This window comes from Columba livia, chromosome 17 (assembly GCF_036013475.1).
Source record: "Columba livia isolate bColLiv1 breed racing homer chromosome 17, bColLiv1.pat.W.v2, whole genome shotgun sequence".
NCBI lineage: Eukaryota > Metazoa > Chordata > Aves > Columbiformes > Columbidae > Columba > Columba livia.
In genome coordinates, this window is record NC_088618.1 from 1964677 (window position 1) to 1989182 (window position 24506).

At 39.8% G+C, this 24506-nt stretch overlaps 1 protein-coding gene across 31 annotated transcripts in view; it reads left to right on the top strand.

Moving 5' to 3' along the window:
• Positions 1-24506, top strand: part of RIMBP2 (RIMS binding protein 2) — a 114947-nt gene that overhangs the window by 38005 nt on the left and 52436 nt on the right. For 29 of the 31 annotated variants that reach the window (XM_065032785.1, XM_065032791.1, XM_065032772.1 and 26 more), the window contains one exon: positions 23799-23888. In XM_065032785.1, the coding sequence (XP_064888857.1) occupies positions 23799-23888 (90 nt within the window). Of the gene's footprint in view, positions 1-14106; positions 14206-23798; positions 23889-24506 lie in introns of those variants that run through there. The other 2 variants (XM_021286462.2, XM_065032790.1) reach the window with 2 other exon arrangements.

The following is a 24506-nucleotide window of genomic DNA, read 5'->3' on the forward strand; positions in this document are numbered from 1 at the left end:
TCACTGTTGCTTACACAGTGTTGTATGGATAGTGAGAGTGCTGGATACTCTGATGCCGGGATTAAAATTTCCTAGCCAAATATTAAATCATGTTTATATCCTCCTGTAGTTACAGTTCTTTGGGGCTAAATTTTAACTTAGTGCTCACTCCTATTTAATTGTCAATGGATTGCCACAGCTATATCACCATTTACTCTAAAGAAATAAGTGTGATTTTTTTCCATTCTGCTGCTGTAGGTTTCAGCAGTGGTTTCACTGTCTTTTGGTAAACAGAGACCAAATTTTGTTTCTATGGACAAATGTTCCCTGCGTCTTCTGTCATTAGCTTTCTGTGTACATAAATATAACAGCTTTGCAGCGGTTACCTGTTAGTTACCAGGCAACAGCAGCATTTGCAGGGCCTGCAGCTGCGGGGAATGACGTGCGGCTCCTGGGCTGGAAATTAAAGTGCTCTGAATTTTGAACGGAGGTTGATAAGAAGGACATTAGTGCGCATATAATGCCACTTCCACTGTGGGAGCAACATGTCAGCAGAGTTTCTATAACAACAGCGGTTTGCTGAGATATAGCCCTCTAGCACATGTTCGTGATGGAAAAATGGTAATTGCCTTAGTCTTCTGCAATACGTGGTTTTCTCTGCAATACACGCTGTACTCCATTTGAACCTTTTTGCTGCTGTGCAAAGCAGGAGTCTGTCGTGCTCCCCAGACATTCACTTGGATTTGTTGTTACTGGTGTCAAAGCACTAGATGTTTGTAATAATAGGGAAAAATCTGCACTGAAAGAAAAAAAAATAGTAAATAATTTGAGTACTGGATGCTATTCAGAGGTGGTTTGCAGTGTCTGGATGATAACAGAACAATAAGGCTGGATATTAGTATAATAATGAAAAACATGAATGCTTCTGCTAGAAGTACTGGATAGCTGGCTCTGTGAAGGGAGTTTGTTAAGGTTACCTGAATTCCCTGTGCCCTGTACACATGTGAGATTTTTATCAATGAAAGCAACAATATCCATGGCCAAAACTGCTATCTGCGTGTTGATAAATGCTGACGTCAAATCATAATGTATTTGAATTTTTATCTTTTTACATCTCTTCTGAGCATTTTTAACCATATGGCACAGAGTTCTATGAGCTATTTAAATAGTTTATTTCCCTTTACCATTCCATCATCAGTTTTCTCCTTCATATCAATAGAATGACTTAAATAACCTCTCATTTCTGATAATATTTTCTGCTTTAACTGTTGCCAGTGCAAATGTAGAATTCTGGTTTGATTTTGTTGATACAATGCCAGCACAATAAAAGCCTTTCCTATATGCAGGCTATGAAGAGAACTTCCATCAAAAATAGATCTTAATGTGGTTTTAAAAGCCCATTTTTTCTACTCGGAGTTGAAGCAGGTTGCGCACAGCTCTCTATAATGTACCTGGTACTTGGTTCTTGGTTGGTTGTTGGGTATTTTTCTGTTCTTCTTAAAAAAGTAATAGTTTCAGACACATTCAAACTATTAGTTCATGGTTACCTGAGAGGCAGTGGGTGGAGGAGGGAAATGAGTCGTGCTCAGCATAGCAAGGAGATAATGAGCTACATAAATAATTAGCAACACATTTTAAAAATAGGCTCATATAGAGCCAAATGTATCTTGGCTCGACCTCAGGGTCTCAAAGATGTAATTTAGACTATTCATGTCAGCGAGGCAAATATGATTTAAATCTTTCTCTCTGGAGGTCTTTAACATTCATAAAATGTGGAGTGTGCTCATAAAGGAACAGAATTGGATTTGGAGCAAAACACACTAAGGCCACTCGTGAACGTGTTTGGAAACTTTCTGGTTCCTTGAGCAGTAATATCATGGTTTGTGTAGCTGCTGTGGAGGCTTGCAGATTATTTCTAGCAGCTGAAATTCCAGAAAACAATGCAATAGGTGTCTTCACCTGGGGAAAAAATGAATGCAAACGCTTAAATATACTCTAACAGCTCTATCATTTCCATGAACAGAAGAAAAAATGCAACTCTAGACACAGCCAGTGCTCCCAAAGAATAGAGGCAGCTCAGCTCAGACACCAGTAAGCAAGAACATTATGTATTAAAAGGATGTTGAATGTGGACATTTATGAAATATGTAAATGTGGCAATAAGATATACATATGGCTGTCACTTTATGGAGCACTGGATATCATTGACGCTTTAAATGATGGTGTTCCCTTTACTTAGCCTGACATGCGTACCCATCAGCAAAGACATTAGAGACCGAAGTCCAAAGAAACAGCGATTAGCATATTTTAAAGTTTCCTGCACTGACTGCTTAAATACGTTTATATTAATAGAAAGATGAGACTCCTCATGATGTTCTCTGCATGACAAAGGCTAAAAATAGTTCTATTAGAACTTTGGCTGCAGTTCTACCAAATTTTAACAGTTCAGGGGAAAGGAAAATACTTTTGAAGGGTTATAATTAATGAGGTACGTGTTGTTGGTGGTGGATTTTTTTAAAGTATACCAAAATAAGATGAAGAAATTGGGCCAAGCGTGCTATTTTGTGCCTTTGGCATTTGGATGGTTTGCAGCTCAGCTTCCCACTTGAGACAGGGCTGGGAACCACAACTTCTGCATCCATGTTTCTCAAATTCAGTACCTAAAGCATCATTCTGTGTAGTGACTTAGTACTGCTTTGGAGGTATTATGTTCTATTCTGTTTTGAGAACAAATAAAGGGGGAAGCTTGGGGTTATTAAAAAAAAAGGGAGGGGATTTAAAAAATGAAAAAATTATAAAAGAAATAGGAAAAAAAAAAGACAAGCAGTCCTCATTCCTGCAAAAAGCAGCATTTGGATGCAGCGGTAGCGTTGTGTCGGGTGTGATGTACATGGATGGGTGACAGAATGGGAGACATAAGGATGGTTCATAATATTAGCAGGGGAAAAGCAGTGGAACAGGTAAGCTGCTGCCAGGGTGTGGGGTTCAAAGCTCTTCTAGGAGTTTCCTCTAGGATATTTTGACAACCAATGACAATTTGCAGGGAGTTTGGAGTATTTTGGCCCAGCTAAACACCCCATGTAAGTAGCTTATTCATATTCTTTGAAAGGCTGGAGCCTCCAAGATCCCTAAAACCTGAACTTGAAAGCTCAAGTCCTATTTCGGGCAGAACATATTATCTTTCAGCACTTAATTATTCTGTCAGTTGGCTTCTAGCAGAAAATGTGGATTGATTTACTTTTTAAAGAATATTCCAGATCTTTAAAATTTCAAAATTTTAGCAAATAAAGGGTCAGTTCGTAGCTAATTCTATCTTACCTTATTTTCAAAGTTTTAATCTCTTATTTCCATCTTCAGCTGTGCTCCTATAGAAAGAACTCTGTAAATCACACTACACACCGTAGGGAGAATTCTGAATAGAGCTGAAAGAATCATTTGTATGTTAAAACCTTTTGTCTTTCTTTTTTTAAATTAACAGTTTCCTATATTTGAATTATGATTTCAAAAGACGAGAGAGAATGCGTTAGTTACGCGCTGGCCTCTATTTACGTGCTAATCTTGGTACTCATGCAAATACAGATTTCTTTGGGAGGTTTAGCTGGAAGAGGAGAAAAGACTCAAATGTCTGCACCCAGCTCCAGTCCAGGAACTGTAACTTTGTGATGGATTAATCTTGGTAGAAGCAGTTCCTGATTACATGAGCAGAATCTTGGATGTGCTGGCTGCTGATGCTGTTATGGGTCTCTGAAACCTGTCTGCAGATGCACCAGGCTCTAGGGCAGCATTAGGCTCCAGACCTCCTTCCCAATTTCATAGCAAACTTGATTAAGCCATTAAATTGCAGATCATTGCTGACAGTAAATTAATTCTTAATCTGAGTCTTATTCTGCACTACATTGGGAGACTTTTGCCAGGAGGCCAGTGGCTTGAAAATGGGTAATTGAATTCTACTGTAAATACATTTATATCTACCCTTCTGCTTGCAGGGGCTGGCAAACAAGCGAGAGCCATTAATTAATACCTGTAATTTGGTTTGGTGGAATAAGCTCTACTCCTGTCAGATTCTGAAATGTAAACCAAGGCTATGAAAGGGGAGAAGTAAATAAAATATAAGGAAAGCTGACAAAAGTGTGTTCCTTGGAGAATCTGTTCTTATTTCTCTCTGTAAAAATGTTGGCTGTTTGCAAATTCTGCAATACTTTGGTCTGAAGCCAATGTAGCAAAGTTAGAAAACCCCTGAATACAGGAAAAGTAACAATAGTGGCAAGATGTATTCTGGGCATTTCGCAATTATGTAATTAATCCCTTGTGACCCAATTTAACAACTTCAGGAGGTAATTTGAGCAGGTTGATCATCTCTGCTGCACGTAGAGATGTGCGTTGGTTGTCACACAAGGTTTTTATTGTTTGAAGGTTGTGTTCAAAAGTATCAGAAGGAAACTAGAGCCTTGCTTACTAGTGCTGTGTTAACACTATTCTCTTTCCATTCCTCTGAAAAAAACCTCAGTTTTCCTACTTTTCTTGCATAGTTTTTCCATTTCCTTAGAGTCCTGAAAGCTGGACAAGTAGGAGACTCACTTCTTTGTTACCGAGAGATGCCTCCTCATTCTCATTAAAGAGAAGCAAGCTACTCCACATCAGTGGCTTATGATAAATAGCTTCTTATACCTATATAATTATAGGGTACTTCCAGTTCTCCAAATTGGTTTAAGCCTTTGGGTCCATATTCAAACAATGGAGGGAACAATCTTCATTGCTTTCTAGTACTCTTCCTAAAACTGTTTCCACTGTGTTGTAATTGTGTGGATAATTTTCTAGAAAAGTAGGACCAAGAAGCCCGTGGGGATGTTTTAACATCATTACTGACTGGCTGTCTTTAGCTGTGAGTCAGTCTGAATTATATTCTAAGTATCTCTTGGCAAGCTAATGGCATTAGCCCGAGCCGTGTTGTGGTTCATTTACTCTTTTGTGGTGAACGTTGCAGATAGAGCTGAGTTTTTGGAAACTTCAGTAGGAAAAAGGTTTTCTTGGCAGCAAACATGTCTATAAACTTTATCTGAAATTAGCAGTTCATAACAAATGGAAAATATCTAAAAACAACACCAGGAAAACTTCAGTTTTCTGGCAAAAATCGTAAGAGAAAGAACAGTAGTTCAATAAAAAGGAATGTTGCTGTGCTTAATAAGGTTGATAAACCCAGAAAAGAGTAGAATTAACTTGAAGATCTAGCATATAAAGAGGGGTAAGTTGTTAAAATGCAAGCTGGGGAACAGTCCTAACAGAGACACTGGGAGAGAACTTAGATGCACCTTATCTGGTTTAGGCAATAAATGGTGTATTTAGTGATCTCCGGTGCCAATTAAAGTTGTAGCATTGCAATTTTTGCTCAAACCTATGGAGTCCCAAGGATTAAGGATACATGCATGAAAACATACATACACTAATGGTCTTATGTCTACATATTTTAGAGAGAGAATTTTATACAAATATGTATAGAAAATATAATATATAAATACACATGCATGTAATATTGTACATGTTTAAAATCCACAGTCTGAGATTTGTGGCTTTGCTCTCCAGTGTTATTAAAAATTTAACCGTGACTCCAGCTGAGACACTTTGTTATTTTGAGAGCAATGCAAATGTTAATAATTAAAAGCAATTAAGAAGTGTGCTAAAAGTCATGGAATTTTTATAGGCTGGTTGACTGAATAACAGACATCTAGATTATCTAGAGTGCCCAAGCATCACTAAACAAAGCCTTCTTCTATCCTACAAGTCCTGTAGCAATGAAATGACCTGTTTTGTTGATTTGGGAATCCAGCTGAGTTTTTGGAGTGAAATTATAAATCCTGATGAGTCCCATGGTCACTGCGCTGTGGACGACTCTGAAGGAGCTCTTTCCTTCCAGAAATCCAGATGCGCAGGATTCCAAGCAACAGGTCAAATAAAAGGAAAGCATGTAAGGAAAATCCTGACTATGTTAAGCTTTATTCATCTGGTAGTGACCATAAAGTCTACACTGTCACCACATTTTACAGGGCCCAGTTCTCAGAACTAAACGCTACATTTCTAGCAAAGAGAATATTTTATCTCTTCTGAAAGAATGCGGGAAGAGCTGAGAAAACAAAATGCCTCCTCCTGTCTCTGCTTCTAAAAATAAATTAATAAGTAACATATGGCTTATAAATTAATCAATTTCTGTTATCTTGAAGGAGCAAAATATTCTCTTAGCTCTTCACTTACCAAAGGCCAGTGATGGAAATTAGTTCAGAAATCTGCCTGGATTTCCTCATGTCCTTGCAATGTCTGCACATTGTGTGAGCTCTGTCTGGTTTAGTGCGTGTAATGAAGCCATTGCCAGCCTTGGAGTCAGAGACTTGTAGATTCTGATTTAGAGAACACAACATTTCCTGTGAACTGCAGTTTATCTTCTGAAGTGTGTTTCTCCTTGGCAGATAACTTAGGGGAAAATCTACCTTTGCCAAAAATCACCATAACAGAAAATTAGGATGAGCTTTGCCCATCCTGCTCCTCTTTGCTTCTGTATCTTTGGGGTTTGGTTTGTTTGTTTTGTGAGCTTTTTCAACTTCAAGTTTAGAATTGTATTTCAGCTCTGTTTCTTGGTTTCCAGCCTTGCGAGTGCAGCTTCTTGTCACACGAAGCCGATCAGATTGACAGATGAGCTGGGACATTCCCTTTATGAGATCTCAACTGTTCAGGTTCTGGAAATAGTTCTCTTGAAATAGGACTGCGTCCTTATTTATAAAATGAGTAAGACTGCAGTCCTCCCATGTAACAGCATTTTTAGCACATTACCATATAATTAAGTTTAAAACCAAGACAGCCCTTCAAGTGTGATTGGGAAATCTCTAGCTCTGGGAAAAAGTAGCACCATATTTAGTAAGATGAAAAGAATAGCCAGGAAGGCACCGGAAAAATGTTGTTAAACCAGGTTTAGGTGGCTGGACATCCCATGGCGGGTTAGCTGGGCGTGCAAGTTGATCCAATACTACGGGGCCTGAAGCCCTTTTATCTCAGGGTCAGTCTTAACCATGTGAAACTGGATTTTAATCTTACTCTGTTAAGTTTTTCAGTTGTTAGTTTTCAGTTTTCTTGAATTGAGTACTTACCTGCCCTTACAGAAAAGAGATAGTAAGCAGGAGAAACAATATCGTAGCATCTGTAACTCATTACATACTACGAGGATGTTTTATTTTTCTTGTTGTGGCTGTGTCCCGTTATATTTCTACGGTATCACAACTAGTGTTTTGATGGAATTCTTGTACTTCGAGTGACCTGCTATGTTGTTTAAGCTAAGCAGCTCTAAATACCCATGGTACATCAGCTTGACTTCATAAACTGATCTCTGATGAGTTAATCTACTTTGTTTTATAAGACTTATAGCAACTGATGTATGGCTAGAAAGGGCTCAGGTTGCAAATTCAGTATCTCAATTGCTAAACCAGACCGCTGCTCTGCTGGAGTTTTGCTAAAGGTCTAGGGAACACTAAATGCGGGTTTGCTTAAAACTGGTACTGAAAACTGTTTCTGTTGGTAAGATGCTGCCTGAACCCACAGCACACACCTGGCTTTTCTTCAGTTCCAAATATCAAATTAGTGAATAAATGTGAGATAAGTATTTCAGTAGGAGAAATAACTACCCCATTAGTCCTGTTTTAATCTTTTCTTCAGAATACTGCAATAAAAGCCTCAAGCAGGTTTGATTCCAGTGACGTTAATGTCTCCCACCCTGCAAACGCCTGTGGTGGTTCCGAAGCAGGGTGAGAAATCAGAGCCTGGCTCGAGCTGGTCTGACATATGCAGAGATCTGTGAAGAGAAATGATCTTTCCTCACAGACTGCAAGAACAGCAAAAAGAAGAATAATGATGGAAGCTATTGCTGAGCAAAATGCATTATTTTTAGAATGCCTGTTCTCTTGGCTCACCCGGTTGAAAAGAGAAGCCGTTCTGTGCCGATGTCCCTGCCCGGCACTGTGTGGTGTGGACATGCTGAGTGTGGATAATAAAGTATGGATAATAAAGCTTTTTCAGAAGACCGGAATTTGCCTGGTGAAGCGTTTTGCGTAGCTCTTGTAGTCATGGCAGATCCAATATACTTGTGTGGCCTTGGCTTGTGTGTACATACGGATCCTCTAGTCCACAGAAAATGTATTGGAAATTTCATCTCTGGGGTTTTTGTTTTATGTTCCCCCCACCCCGTCTGGATAGGTGCTCAGTCCTATGAATCGTGAAGCCATAGTTTAAATGTGGAATGTGTCTGTCATTGTATATTTTATTCTGTATTCATAGAATATCAAACATAGGTGAAGTTAAAACCTGTACATGATAAAAGCATGTAGACCACTGCTAATACTTTCTTATAATCAGGAGTGATACCAATTGGCTGGTGGAGAATTGTCAGTGTATTGGAAACACACATTGCAGGGCTACTGAAAGTGGAATTTAAATTGGCAAACTGTTCTGTTGCCGGTTTATTTGCTTGGTTTTCACTCTGGTCTCTTTCAGATTTTAGAAGCTGAGAATTCAGTCCTCTGAAATTCCTGAAATCAAAGACTTAGTGCTCCCAACATTCAGGTTGGCAAGGAGCTGCCCTAGGGCAGCGGTGTCAGGTAGATTGTACTTAAAACAAGAACCTTTTCTTCCTTTCTTCTGCACAAAGAAGTTGGAAATGTCAAGTTTTTGTTCAGAATTCTAATAATACCACGACTGGGAAAGTTGAAATCCTCCATGAAAAGGAATATTACCCAAGAGAACTGTGTAGGTTTATTTGCAAAGCACTTTGTAGCTATGGATTGGATGACATTTAAGCACTAAATATTGTTATTTTGTGTTGTGATACAGAGCAAGCACCAATGAAAACAGTGAACTGCAACAATGCAATTGTGCAGCTTCATTTTTTCCCAAAGCTTTAGCGTTTGTGTTCGCTGAAGTCTGAATTGGTGTTTAAAATGAGGAGTTGCCCAGAGGAGATTGTTGGTTTTTTAATGTACATTTCACTGGACAGCAAAGCAATTAATTCCTAAATTTATAAATTACTCTCTACCACATTATAGCAGGATTAGACACATTTTGGCATTTCAGCAACTTTCAACACACACTTTGTGCATGAGAAGAAATAATGAGATTTGACAATCTGGCAGAGAAAAATTGTTCAAAATTTGGATTGTTTTCCAGCCTGTCCAGGGAACAGGACGGGGATTTGCAGATTTTCTATGGCAGAGAGTTAATTGCCATAACATTCCATTTGCCATCTTTCCTCTGCAGAGGCGAATCACCTCATTGTGGGCAATTTGGGACCCTCAGGGAAAAATGCTCCTTCATTTTGTGCATGGGATTCAGCCAACAATGGTCGGGAGCCTGAGTTGAGGAGACAGCATTAACTTCAATCCAGTCATTCCCAAAGAAAGAATAAAGTGATGTTAAGTCATTTGGTTAATTATGTAGTTAAGCCCCATTTAAGGTGATACAGCCTTGGCAGCACCAAGACTGAATTATGCTGAAAACAGTAAAGAAAAGGTTGGGATTCTGATCCTCCGAATCAGGTGTGAAAACTGAATATAAAAGGTGCTGGCACTGAGTTCCTTTCCTCTGGGTAAATAAAGCATCACTGGCGTGGTCGAGGGCCACAGGAGTTTGCGTTTGGTTGAGCTCCCAATCAAGTGGCAGTTTCCATTTTGACAAGGGCTGGAACAGAATTGTGAGTTTGAAGAAATGGAGTTAACAAGCTCCTCCAGCTGCCGCTTTTTCAGCAGCAAATAAAAGGAGAAAGGTAACACGGATTCCTTGGCTAGTTCCACTGGCCATAAGAGATGTAACGCAGAATTTCTCCCTTGTAGTTCAATTCCATTACACTTTAATAAACCACCCTAAGGCTCTATGTTTCTTCTCCTGACGCGTTTTCTGCTTTGTGAAGGGCTTCACAGGGCTGGTAAGCAGAACTGAACTTGACATAGCTGCACGAAAACTGAAATGCCAGAATGAAAGATATTGATTAAACAGATCATCTCCTATCATACTTCAAAGAATTTGAAGCGTAGGGGTTTAAAAAGCAGTAACTTTATATTAAGATTTTTTTTTAATGGAAGGCTATATTCATGACATACTGTCGATAAAGAATAACATTCTTTTCTTAAAAGAATTTCAGAGTGCTTTAAAACAACAAGGGAATGTTTTTACATATCTGCTTGGCCACAACGAGAAGAGTTTGTTCTACACCTAATTCAAATGAATGACACTGATTTATTTCTAGTTCTTCTGTCCATTCTTCACCATTTGGTAGTATTATGTGTGAAAGAAGGAAATATATGAGGACTTTGTGCCTTCTGCCACATGCTGGTGTAGTGCTGGGAAGGGGGAGCAGAAGGGAAAAGAAATTGTCTTCTGAATAAATATCACTTCTGGCCTTCACAAGTTGTTCCAGATAAATCTTCTCTTTGAGAATTAGCCAAAGATAGACAGGAAGGACAATCCTCTGAACTATAATAAGCATAATCATCAGAAAGCAATCTTAAAACCAATTTCCACCCTTAAATGTAGTGTAGATTGAAGGAGGAGAAAATGTGATTAGATCAGACATGGAGGAGAAAGCCTGTAGCATCTTTTCCTATAGAATTCAATTTAGTCCTAATTTTCTGGAGGCTTATGAAACAGGAGAACAGTAAACCACTAGTGGAGGGCAAGTGTGACTAATGAAGGGATGTGCAAATTTAGGAGGAAGTCAGGTGTTTTGATTTTGCCTGACATATTTTACAAGCTAATTGTTGTTTGTTTTTCACAAAATGCCTTAATTGCAAATTCCATTATATGCTTTAAGCTGGTAGCTATGTGACTATTTTCCTTTGTTTACCACTTGCTGTATCCTTGGCTCTGCCACGCAAAGTCCCCTTTCCCATGGGATGTTGCTGCTGGGTATGTCGGGTCCTTTAAAACCTCTTAGTTTTATGTTGTTGAGGTTCACCTGGTTTTGAATACATGACTTTGAGCGTCCTGTGACCATATATGCAAGGGTAGAAATTCGGATTGATAAAAAGCTCATTTTGGTATTCTCTTGAGAGACCTGCCATCTCTTATCATGTTTTCCTTGTCTTTTTTTTTAAGGAAAGTCAGGAGAACATATGCAAAAATGCAATTAATCTCTTTCTGGCTTCTGCAAAAACAAATAGAGTGACTGACTTATGCAATGCTTACACAAGGTTTTTGTACTCTCATTAATGGTGCTAACCTTTGCAAGCAGGAAGATAGTAGTTTATTATGAAGCTTGAGTTTGCATTCCAAAAAGCAGATTTTATCGTTGATTTCTATCACATAGGCTTCGCACCAAACTGGCAACAGAGGAGAGAAGGAATTGGCAGGAGTGCCCAAAGTTGTCCTTTAGTGAGCTGAAATGTAGGCTCACTGTCAGAGTGACAGACTCTTAAAGAAGCAGCAAAATTGTTAACTAATGTGTTCATGAAAGCCTCTCTTTGAGAGAGAGGAGCTGAAATCAGCAGTTTACCTATGGAGGGTTGGAGCTTTAAATCAAAAGTGAATATACATGATGAAATGCAAAGTATTTAATCAAAAGCAGCCTGTTTAATCACTGCTTTTTGAGAATAAGCCCCTGATTTTCACTTATTTACACCAGATTTTCCACAATCATGTTTCCTCCATGTTGAAATGTGCATTAATGCTGAAATGCCAGCTCAGCAAAGGCCTCCTCACAAACACAGAGATAATTCGCAATGAGGGCCTAAGAATTGGTTCTCATAAATGTACGTTCTCGTCAAGAAGTTGTTTTGAGTTTCACCTGGTTTGGTACTACAGGCAATGGAAATACTTTAAATAGCCGTTCCAGAGCTATATATTCTACATTATGAAATTTAGGAGAAATATTAATCTTTCCATGCTATAGTTACCCAGGTCCTCCTTCTTGCCCTTTTTGAAGACTGGAGTGACATTTGCTTTCCTCCAGTCCTCAGGCATCTCTCCCATTTCCCAAGACTTGGCAAAGATGATGGAGAGCGGTCCAGCAATGACCTCAGCCAGCTCCCTCAGCACCTGCAGGTGCATCCCATCCGGACCTATGGATTTATGGATGTCCAGATCGCCTAACTGCTCCCTAACCCAGTCCTCATCAACCCAGGCAAACTCCTCCACTGTCCTGCCCTCCCCTGGGGCCTCAGCGGTGCGGGATCCTCAGGACAGAGACAAAGAAGGCGTTCAGTAACTCTGCCTTCTCTGTATCTTCTGTCACAGGGCACCCACCTCGTTCCTCAGTGGGCCTACATTGCCTCTGCTGTTCATTTTTTCTGCCACAGATTGGAAAAAGCTCTTCCTGTCGTCCTTGACCCCTCTCGCCAGGTTTAATTCTCAGGAGGCCTGAGCTTTCCTAGTTGCCTCCCTGCACCCTCTGACAACAGCCTCATATTCTCCCCAAGTGGCCAGCCCCTCCTGCCATGGTCTATAAACTCTCCTCTTCCACTTGAGCACACCCAGCAGCTCCTGTTTAACCACGCAGGTCTCCTGGCTCCCTTCCTTGACTTCCTACGTGTCGGGATGCTCTGATCTCGCGCCCGGTACAAACAGTCCCTGAACACCAACCAGCTGCCTTGGGCCCCTTTACCTCCAAGCAGCCTTGCCCATGGGATTTCCCCCAGCAATTGCCTGAAAAGGCCAAAGTTTGCCTTGTTGTAAACCAGGGTTGCAATTCTGCTTGCTATCCTGCTCCTGCCACATGAGATCCTGAACTCCACCATCTCATGGTCGCTGCAACCAAGGCAGCCCTCAACCTTTACCGCTTCAACCAGACCCTCCTGGTTGGTGAGGATGAGGCATTTATCAGTATTTATCTTTTTTTCTTTTTTCCTGTTCTCGAGGTCTTTCCTGGGAACTTCCACAAAGCTTCAAATTTGTAGCTGCTGCAACGATTGATTTTTGTGAACTGAAAAAATTAAATATGACAAGCCCTAAAGCTAAATGTTATTAGCATTGGATTTATTTTCATTTCAATCTTTAATTCAGCGTGAGAAATTTTCAACACTTAATTTAGTGAAGTGGAATACTATATTCCAGTGGTAGCAGTAATCCTGTACATTGTCTCACCATTTTCAGAGGTTTCCTTGACTAGGGTTATTTTCACTGTCCAGAGTTGATGGTTGGTTTATTTCCCCTTTGTATATCATTTGATTCAAGATTTATTTTCAGTCGGTTCACAAATCAGAAGTGTTTTGCATCATTATTCCTCCTTTTTCTGTTTCCTTGCATAAGATTATTTGCTAATCAACTGCTATTTTACACAGAAGGTGGATTCTGTGCTCTGATTAGACTCTTCCTGGGTGGTTGTCCTAATGGTGTTCAGACTTACGAGCTGTTTTCAGATTATTTATATCTTAAATAGAAAACTTTGATTAAATACTAGCAAATGTACAAATCACAACAACAAATATTCTCTCTGGTTTTAACCAGGGCATAAAATAATGTGAATTTTATATGAAGTGACAGCAAACAAGATTTTAAAATATATATTCAGGATATGAGTAATGCATGCTTATATTAGAAGGTTTTTATGGGCAAAGAGAAATTGAATTTCCTAGTGTTTAGATTGTTTTGAGTGAAGGCAAAATCCTTGATTTTACACATCTCATTTAATAAGTGAGCAAGTGGCAAACCCCATAATGCTTCCCTAACGTGCCAAGGTTTTACCTTGGAAACAACTGTGAATACACTTCGGTTATTTAGATTAATGCAGATGTCTTAAGTCCCAGAACATCCTGGTCCAGCTCAGGGATGCAGTGACAGCAAAGCTGGAGACGGGACCTGCGTGAAATCTCGCAGCATCTGCCCGTTCAGCCACAAGCAGTTAATTATTGACCTCTGAAGAATAAACCACAACGTAAATATTGACTGATGTTACAGATCACAAAAAGCTTCCCTGCCTCAGGTACTCAAGGAAGCACAAGCTGAGCGTGGCTTGCCACCCTTCCTTGTAAAAATCATATGAATCGTACCTTACCAAGTTATAGTTTGCGAGAGGTCGGGTGCAGGACCTGCCCACGAGCGGCCTTGGGAGCCACGTTCTCTCTGCCCGTGTTAATTTATTATGTTAATTTAACAGCATGATGCGGTACAGCTTGAATGGGCAGAGAAAAACTGCGGTTCTTTCTGTTTGCCTGTGTCATAAGGAGGGAAGGTGGATGCAGCTGCACACACAGGACAGCTTTCTGAGTAAGTGGGGCTGAGATACATTCCTTGCTACCGCGTGTAACTCTAAGTAATGAAATAATTAATGGTTTGAGACTGGGGGTAATTAGTCACGTCAAAGCAAATTTAAGATTAATTGGCGATGCCAAATATGTTTGCTAAGCCTTGGAAAGAGCAAAGAAATAAGTCTGATTGCAACTTTAATGCAGATTTCTAGCTGATGATTTTCTGCCCTGTTAAAAGCAGTCAGGACTCTGTTTGGATTCATGTCAGTCTGATGAAGGAAAGAAATTCTGGCAGGTTTGGATGAATTGCTTCAGTATTCCAGTGCTCTTAAGCAATTAGTTTCCTGTCTGAATTGAGACCTTGATAATTTAGTTTTCTTTTGATTTTATACTAAGCAGAGTAGTATATAAATATGTTCCTGGCAGCATTAATTACATTTAGGAAAGAGAAGATAAGGAAAAGTACCATGGCAAAGATATTGTTTGGCTTTTGTATTGTCTCTTATGTTAGCCGTTAGCACAAAGTGCTTTGTCTGTGCTCTGCTCTCCTCAAAAATGCCTGGAAAACTGTCCTCAGAGACCACAGAGATGTAGAGCAGATTTAGGACAGCAAAATAAGAAAAGGTGGTAGTTCTTAAAGGCTTAAAGACTTGTATGTTTGTGTAGAGTGGGATATACAGGGGGATTTTTGTGTTAGGATCTGTTTCTGACTCCGCTCTCAAATTGCTGTTGAGTGCCAGTCAAGCCACCCAAGAGCACATGCCCAAAGGGTTCAGTTTTCAGGGGTGTCCACAACCAGCGGAGCAATACAGATTTAATGTTGTATTACGTGAGAAATCATCTAAAGCTTCAATTTTTTTTTTTCCTAGTTTTCAAATTGTATTGAAAACGCTTTGAAAACAGCTTTGGTTAATAGAACGAGTTACAGGGTGATTTCCTGTTGTTTGGAGCCCTGCAGATAAAAGGCGTCTCTGTGATTTACCTGCGTGTTCCTTCTCCCTAACGAGGAATGCAAGGTGGTGTTGCAGTCTCTGTAAATGGGAATGACGTGTTCTGAGGTGGGCACTTTCCTGTACATCACCTTAATTAAGGAAGATTTGCTTGAGCCACAGAAGGACTAACACACCAATTTATATATCTTTTCTTAAAAATGCGGGTAGGGAAAGCAGTGGCCCGTAATACTTTGTTTTGGTCAACTCATAAACTTTTTTAGTGTTCAAATATATCACCTTAGCTTAACAGAAGATGAAGAACTGATTGTACAGTCTTACCTGAAGGCTTTAGTACTATCTGTTCTGAAAACAGAACTTCTGGAGCACGAAGAGCTGTTTCTGAATGATGCTTCTGGCATCTAACCCTTAAGAATATTCAGCACATTTTTCTTGTATCTGTCTTGAAAAGAAAAATTATCTTCTGTTTTCAAGTCACTTTTTAAAAATTGTGCTAAACTTTGCACAGAGATTTCCAAAATGGTGTCACATGTCAATATGAATTGCTGCCTAGTAAACTACTCCGAGACAACCGAATAATTACTGACGTCACCAGGGTTTACTTTTTTTCTTTTTTAACATTTGCGCCTCTAAATGTGCTGCTTAAAAAGATGCCAATCGATGAAGAGAAGCCCATTTAGCTGGTAGAGCTCTAGTTGCTGTTCTGCTCGGGCTCAGCACGCTGCATCCCTGTCAGCGCCACGGGCCTGAGTTCTCACCTGCTGGGCCACGGCGTTGCCATGACAACCGTTGATCTTGTTTGCTGTTCCCTCCCGTTGTGCGAGACAAAAATGAAAGCTTTTTGAGAAACATTTGTGAAAGCTGATCTAGCTAATTGCATTTTAATGATCAGTGCAACAGAATAAGAAACGGCTTGCTCTCTTTCAATAAGAATAAGAAATTCCTATTATAAGAAATAGCACAATGAATTGACAATTTAATCAAAGTTGACAAGGTCTCTCCGTGAGCTCTTCCTATATAAATGTGTCTGCAACTGGTGTGTTGGCAGAATACTAAACCCCATGGTCTTTAGAAGATCTCAAAAGGTATTCTACTGCGAGATCTTGCCGTTTACCCGTCTTCTCTATACGTTCTGTTGATGAGCAGATGGAAACCATAAAGCCTTAGTAGATCATTGAACAGACGCTTTCTGTTCCCTTATCCCTAATGAGCTGCAGTGCTGATCAGAACAGTTTTATTCGTGTTTTTTAGCTGGTGAATTTTGTTTGTTCTGCCACTAGTGAAACTGAAGTCAGTGGAAAATGCGGATAGCAAGTTCCTTGTGAACGATCACAAAGTGTTAGTGGAAATTAACATGGGTGCAGAAACCACTAAAACCACATTTGATGGCATTTGGATTGCCCTACATAAATGAGTTAGATCTTTGACTGGACGCTAGGCAAAAAATCAATTTACTGCCAGTTGGAGATGTGAAACAAAAAGTAGTATGATGGTGAAACAAAAAGGAAATATTTGTTAAGGGGCAGTAGAGATGTCTCCTTCGGCTGGTGCCCCGTCTGCAGCTTGGTACCAGCAGTCAAATGGGGCTAATGTTTAAACCACGCTGTGTTTCCTTTGTGCCTTAATACAAGACCAGGGACCTTTTCGCTCCTTTCTCCCTTAGCAGTGATATTTTAAGACTATTTTTTTCTTTCTCTTGTGCATAAGTTGCCCCTGAAGGAGCTGGAACTGCGCTATGGTAAATGAGTGTTTGACCCTCCGTGTCTCAGATACACAGATTAATTTATTGTGGTGAGGAGTGAGTGTAAAAAAAGTAATTGAAAGAAAAACCTCTGGATAAATATCGATTTTCGCTTCAGCCCACAAATCAAATTGATTAACTTTCTAATACTGTCTAAGGGAAAATACTGCTGTAATAATATTTTTAAGGCTGCAGAAATGGGTTTTTACTGTATCTTTGGCTATGTTTGCTCTCAGCAGCTGGGTGTTATTTGACAGGTGGAACATGAAGGTGCTTGTTTTTAAAGGAAATCCTCAGCAGCAGTTGTGTTAACGTGAGGTGAGGGGGATCTTCAGCCTGCACCAGAACTAACGCACAGCTACATCAGGGACAGCTGTGTTGGTGGTAGGATTACTTTGGTATAAAGCTTCTGTTAAAACTTATGCTATCAAAATAATTTTATATGGTCACTGATTAAAGCATTATCAATGTTGCATAATTTTAGTTACTGAAACAGTGTTAGACTGAAAGTATTAGTGTTAACACATATAAATAACTCATTATTGATGAGAACTGACCTCTCTCTCACCCCTTATTTTTCTTTGAAGTCGACAGGCCTAAAATCACCTTGAATTGATTCTTCAGTTATCAGCTATATATTTGTATGCTACTTTTTCACAACAAGATTATATATGATTTTGTCATTAAGGAATTAAGCCGTTATCCAATAATAACATTTTCATTGCAAATACTGAGAAGGTTTTAAAAGAAGATGCTGAAAACATAGATTATAGGATTGCCATCTTTGCTGGTTGGGGTAGTTTGGTACTTTCTGCAGAAGGTAACGAGAACAGGAGGTCAGAGGCTCCATTCCCTCTGAGCTGTAACTGGAACGTGCAAAGACATTTGGGCTTTTGCTTTTGGGTGCAGAGTCTAGTCGATGCGTTCCACATACCTCATGGAGGAAGCAAAGCATCATAAAAATACATGATAGCAAAGACTAAATAATGCGGAATAATAATAATGAGGAATGTCTTTATGATAACTTCCTTCAGCCACAGTAGGTGTAGAGTCCACAAATAATGTCTGGAAGAGAGCTTGGATTTTGGTAATTCATTATAAACAGCTGTAGCTTGAGTGTCTGCTGTGTTATATATTCATGATTATGGATACTATCATAAAACCATTGCACTTAGGTGTATCTAAAGTTATCGCATCATGCATTTTCATCATTAAAAGAGATGAGAGGGTCTCGTCATGGGACATAGGTGAAGAAAATAAGATGGAGAGTGTGATGAACAGTTTTCAGTTATGGCCATGGGCTGAGCAGCAGCAAATCAAATAAGGTCACATCTGATTCTAAAACAGTGGAATCCTCCAGAGCTCCAGATGAACCTGTTGTCGATCTGCCCTTTTCCTCTCTGATCCTGCAAAACATGGTAGTGGATTCTTTCTCATGTAAACCAGAGTTCTTATGGGGGTGATGGGTTTGAGGTGGCAGAAAAGATTGTGTGGACAAGTTATGAGAAATAATTGCATGAAAAGCTGGTACTCCAAAGGATGAGACAGGAGTGTGAATGAAATGAGTTGGTAGTGCAAAGCTTGTTATCTTAAGAGTCTTATTGAAGCGAAAAATAATACCGTGCATTAATGGTTTGTGCTTCCTCCACAACATCTGGTCCTGGTTGCTGTAGTGCCAAGACACTGGTGATTTCCAAGCCCAGTAAACTGCTGCAGTCCCTGTGCTCCTTATTTAGCAGTGCTTTTTAAGAAGTGCTATTTTTATGTAGTGTTTCTTATCCTGAATTCAACCTACTGATTAGAGGGGTTTGTTTTCTTTTGGTTTTCTTTTGTTAGAACAAAGTCTAATTTGCATTAGAATGTTCCTATTTTAAAAATTTTTAAAAATCAAATTGTGAAGTTATTTTTGTGTCAAATGGAAGCATTTCTGAGTAGATCTTCATTTATCTTAGGAGTGGTAGTGGAAAAAACTTCTATTCTCTGTAGTAATTCCTTAGCTTTCAATGTTGTCATAAAATGTCCAGCTGCTTTCTGCACTGCTTGCTAATATGTACTTTGTCATGACAGTTGAGAGGAAGAATCAAAAACAGCTAAAAACCCCCACAACCTTATAATATGTAATGTAATAACAATGGAGCTTGCTACTTGCAAGCCATTTTTCTCCACCTGCTCCTGGTTCCACTTTGCTGTTGCTATGTCATACAGCAGTTGGGATTCTGCAGGACAGCCTGGATTTTCTTACATCATCAACATGCTGGTTACAAAGAGAATATCAGAGTGGTTTTAATGGCAGTTTGTTGTACAGGCTGTGTCTCTCAGCCTCGCTCTGTTTGCCCATGTTGAGGTTCCTAAATAGTCCTAGTGTGTACTGCTCGGGATGAGTCAGCTTTGCCTTTAAAACCAAGCTCTTGCAGGAAGAAAGAATATTAATTCGTGGTGATGAACCTGACCTTAGAAGTGAGTCATTTACAGGGCAAAAATATACGAGAAAAGATCAGAAGATTCTTCATTTTTCCTTTTTAAGTACCTGTAGACTAGAGGTCTTCACTTTTCCCTTGGATTAGTTCTATTCACGTATCATCAAAACAGAGAACTATCACAGGGGATTATAATCAGAGTGTTCTAATACAGTCATTCCAGGTTACAGGCAAAAGTAAGTCTCACAGAAAAAGAGCTACAAATAAATGAATAGTGTATAACGTTTTTTTAAACAAAAATAATTGATGGATGAGCAAACTAGCACACAGGGCAACAGATGCCTTTCTCCAGGCAATGTAGAACCTTGTTACCCAGACAGTGGTGTCAGATTGTATTAAATCTACAGAAGTCATCCTCCTACCGCGAATTGTTGTAGTCAGTCCTCAGATCCATAGGAGAATTTCTACTTTTGCTCTGTTACGAACACACATTTTTGCCTTCATTTCTGCACTCAGAAAGATGCAACTTATATATAAGGTAACACAATTTTTATGTGTTTTGGTTTTAATTTTTCATGGGGGTGTGTTTATTAATCGTCTCGTGCTGTGCAGTTTGTACTGGTGTGTGAGCCTTTGAATCAGTGCGGCGCTCTGGGCACCCTCAGAACATGGCAAGCCGCAGCTCTTTGTACACGTTTGGGAGGGATGTCCATTTTGTGATTCAGTTTACGTTGCAGGTTCTGAAAAGATCATCCTTAGTGTTGTTTTCTTACATCAAAATGCCTGTCTGAGCCGAGAATGCCTGGAGCATTCCTGACATCCAGCACGAAATGCTGTTTGGAATTTTGTCTGACATGCTAAAGACATTTCAAATGTTATTTATGGTCCTGACATGAATACAGTTTGATTGACATGCCACCGCATATGTAGAATAAGTATGGTTGATGCTTATGTATTCAACTTGATAAAAAAGCTGAAGCAGGAGCACTCTAAGCTCTGTGCGACATTAGGAAAGGGTTGGGTTTGGTTGGTTCTGTAGCTGGTTGATGCTGATCTGTGGCAGAACTTCCAGTCTTTTCTGGGATAAGGTGAAGCTTCTATTGTATCCTTCCTTATAACTGATTTTCCATGTTCGCTTCTCTGTAAAATTTTTGGGTGTATGTTGGACTAGTAATTAAACTGCTTCAAGGCCTTTATTTTTACTTTTATTTTTTTTTTAAATGGCCATTGTGTAGCAACACCATTAGAAAGAGGATGACAGACTTCAACTAATAGCTGAAACCTGCTGTCAAGAGAAGCTCTTTTGGAAGTATGCAGGGTTGCTTCCTTTCCACTTGACACATTAGTCTGACACCAGTTGTCAGCATTTGCCATTATACTGTGTCTTGGGCTGACTGGCACGACGAGTTCTTCACCCTCACTCCACTTGTCTTTACGAACAGCTGCAGTGGGTTGATTTGTGTGGGTTCTACAGGAGACCTCCTTTGACCCCAGTAAAATGTTGCTGCTTAGGCACAATTAAATTGTCAGCGTTGTTACGTACAGTGGATAAATGAAGAACAGGGGAGAGGGCAGCAGGGGGAAAAAAGACACAACTCTCATTAAATTTGTAAAAAGTCAAAAGCTATTTGTGTAAGAATGTAGAAAGGATGAGGGAAGAGAGCATGGCAATGCTTCCCACAGGTTGGTTCTTTCTGAATCGCATCAAGCTCCAAATTGAACTGCGATAAAACCACAAAAATTCCTCGTAGGTCCAAGCAATAACAGAGCGGTGGCTCTTTGCGTGTCCCCTTTAGAATATGGTAGAGTTATTCCATAGAGGGCGGGGAAGTGTGTATTGGAGGATCCCCAGTGTGCGCGGGCGGCTGATCCAGCCCCTTGCCAGCAGGTCCGTCACTGGTGATGCTGCCCCATGTATTTACTGACCTCTGCTTGCTGTCGACTTGGAGGTTCTGTTTGGAACTGGCAGTTGTAAGAGCGAAAGCAGGCAGTGTTGCCCTCTTGTTAATGCATTCGGTGCTGCCTGCCAAGTAAGGGAGGGAAAATGGAAAAATATGTGTATTTATTTCAGTACTGCATCTTAAGGCAGCATAGCCTTTGTGTGTGAGAAGCCAGAATTTTCAGAAGGCATCTGTCTCCCTTAAAATATGTTTGAAGTTTCAAAGCTCTTTCAGGATACAACCATCAAATCCTAATGAAGGCAACTCGCACCACAGGTATTTATGTCACCTCTAAACACAGTGATAATATATACAAATACCTTATACCCTTATTGCAAATAGTGCAAGTGGCAACTTTGCACCTGAGTTTTAGTTGCTGGGTGTCCATCTGTGTATTTTTTAGGCTAGAAGGGTGCCAGGAATTCCTGCTACTGTTTCAGGTGATTCTTGATCTCTACAGATTTGTTAATAGTTGGGACAGGGAGCATAGGTGGGTTTATCCTGGCAAATGTGAAAGAATACTGAGAGCAATTGGCACTCTCACGGACAGAGATGCAGGTGAAAAGAAATAGGCTTATAACTAAGACCCAATGAAACGGGGATAGTTACTGCCCCACTTCTCTTCATCATCGCAAACAACATGATAACATGTATTTTCTTCAGGTAGGACTAACAGCCAGCCCAGTTTTGGTGTCATCTCTTAGAAACTGGTTTCCATCCCGGAGAATTTAAGCGGAGTGTGAAGGATGCTGGCCTGGATTGCCATCAATTACTCCTCCTCTCCTCCCCCACTGTTTCTGCTTGAATTCCTTTTAATAATATTATTAAAACCTGGTAACTCATGGTCACTTGTTCCCCATTAAAGTCAGCTGAGCAGTATTGATTTGTAACAAATGCAGACTGATCCATTAAAGTCAGTGTCAAATCTGGCTTGACAAAAGCCTACAGTTGTAAGGGCTTCAGAGCAGGTACTGGAGCTTATTTTCAATTTGTGAAGCGCAGGAAAGACACACAATGCTTTACAAGTGCATTTCAGTAATTAGTAGCACACAGCGATTTATTTTCATATCCAAGGAGCTGTTCTGCGCAGTTTGTTGATATTATAAAAATATTTACTGATTTAATTCGCACCTTCGAAAATGCAACGTGAGCTAAGAAATTCCTCTCGCTTTGGCCCTCAGAACTGTCTGGCGTCTCACGGAGCCTGACTGCCACTTCTAATTGCACCCTGAACAGCACATTTAACAGACTTGAGAAATGATAATTGCTGAGCTCCTTCTGTGCCAGATGACAGGTATATCTGCAGTCAGGAGACAAGGAATATTCCGCAGTTTGTCGTCTCAGTTGAGTTCAGTAGCGATTAACGCTTCCCCCCGACGATGGGATGTTCTGTTGTACCGTGATGGTGCTGGAACATGCCATTACTTCAGCTGAATTTTCACTATGTTTCATTTATGTCCAAATTTAACTGTCAGGCTGGCATTCCAGGTGTGGGCAGAAACGCAGGATCTTCGGTGGAATTAATTGTCATGTTAATATTGCTGTTACTCAGGATGGCCTTCTTCTGTGTGAAAGGTTTTATAAAACTGATATTTTAAGCTCATTTTCTATGGGAAAAAAAATTCACATGATACTATCTGTTTAGCTGACAATACAAATTTTGAAGCCAGTGATTAATTTCAATCATATTTGGATGTCACGACTTCTCAGGTGTTAGTCAAGCAGCCATCGCTGGAAATGCTAGTGCACAAAAGAAACTGTCACAAGAGTCGGAGGATGCTGCTATATTTTCCCTGAGCTGATGCATTTTGATTGGTGTGACCTGACAAGGCATTTCCACCCCTCTAGTTTGACCTTTGACTGTATATTCGAGTTCTATTTACTTTCCTTTTTTCCTCCTTAGAGTGCTGTCTAAATAGATAAAAATGCATTCCCGAGGCTGTAGCTGATACCTTCATCTTCAGGCATAGGTTACAAGCCTTTTGACTTTCCATCTGCATTTCTGATTTGCCTGAACTGATGTACATAGATGATCTACCCGCATTCTAAAAATGTTGGTGTTAGGATGTATATACATACATGTATCGTAAATAGATATACATTATAAAATATGTACATGAGTGTACATTCTGGTTGTTGCCTTTTGCCCTCTAAATGCCTTCTGAAGACTGAAGTTCAATAGCATTATTTATTTCTGGGAGTCTCTTTCTCTTCCCAATTCTAAGTGTGGCAGCCGCATTTGGACTCTTTATAACACCCACAGGGAGATTTTTATTATTACTATTTTTATAGGCACCAGGCCTGTGAAGTCAGATCATCTCGCTTTGCTTGCACATCTTTAATCAGATCAGCTACTGAAAACATGTGGGTTTGCGGCAGAGCCAACTGTAATTGCAAACTAATCTGCTGCTTCTGCACCTTCCCTGCCTTTGGCTACGGGCCTGATATTACTTTTAATAGCTTGTTAATACCAAATAATGCAAAAACATTGCTTCCTTAAGCACTTAATAGGATGTGCTGTAATGGAGATAAATGGTCTGTAAAACTCTTTACTTGTGTTTTAGGGAAATGAACTGAAGGATGCTGTGCAAGAGAAGAATCGCCTGAGCCTTCAGTATGCGAGTGTGTCCCACCGAGCTCTGCAGTGTGACCAGGTAACATGGGGGCACAGGCAGCAGAAGTTCATTTCCTACAGAAATCCTGCTGCAGAGTGGCTAAAGGTGGAATGCACAGTCATTTTTTTCTGATTCGTGTGTTTCTACTTGAGAACACAAAATATTTTAATTAAAAGTAAATCACCAAAATTGATTTCGTAAACCAATGTTAGTTTCAAGCGCGAATGTAAGACACGCTGTTGGTCTTTAGAGAGGCTCATCATTCCTCTGCGTATTTTCTTAGCATTGCAAATTGTGATTAGCCTTTGGTAAAAAGACCTTTTAATGTGGTTTTGATGAGATTTGATTGAAAAATATTGATAGAAAAAATTACTGTCCAGTAGGTTTTTTTCTGCGTTTTTTATTCACATCTTTAGTTTTCTTGATAAAACGTTGAAAATCTGTTGTCCAGCAGCAGATGTCCCAAACTCTATTTAGCAGTTGTTATTCCCCCTGTTGCATGGCACATGGGGTAGTCTCGGCTGTTCTAGGTCCTGATATAAAAGTTGTTTTAATAGTAAGTACGTTTCTTCAGTTCTTTTTTGTGTCTGTTATGGGACAAAATCTATCATTCTGACTCCAGTGGGATTGTATCTATGGCAGATCCTGCATGGCGTG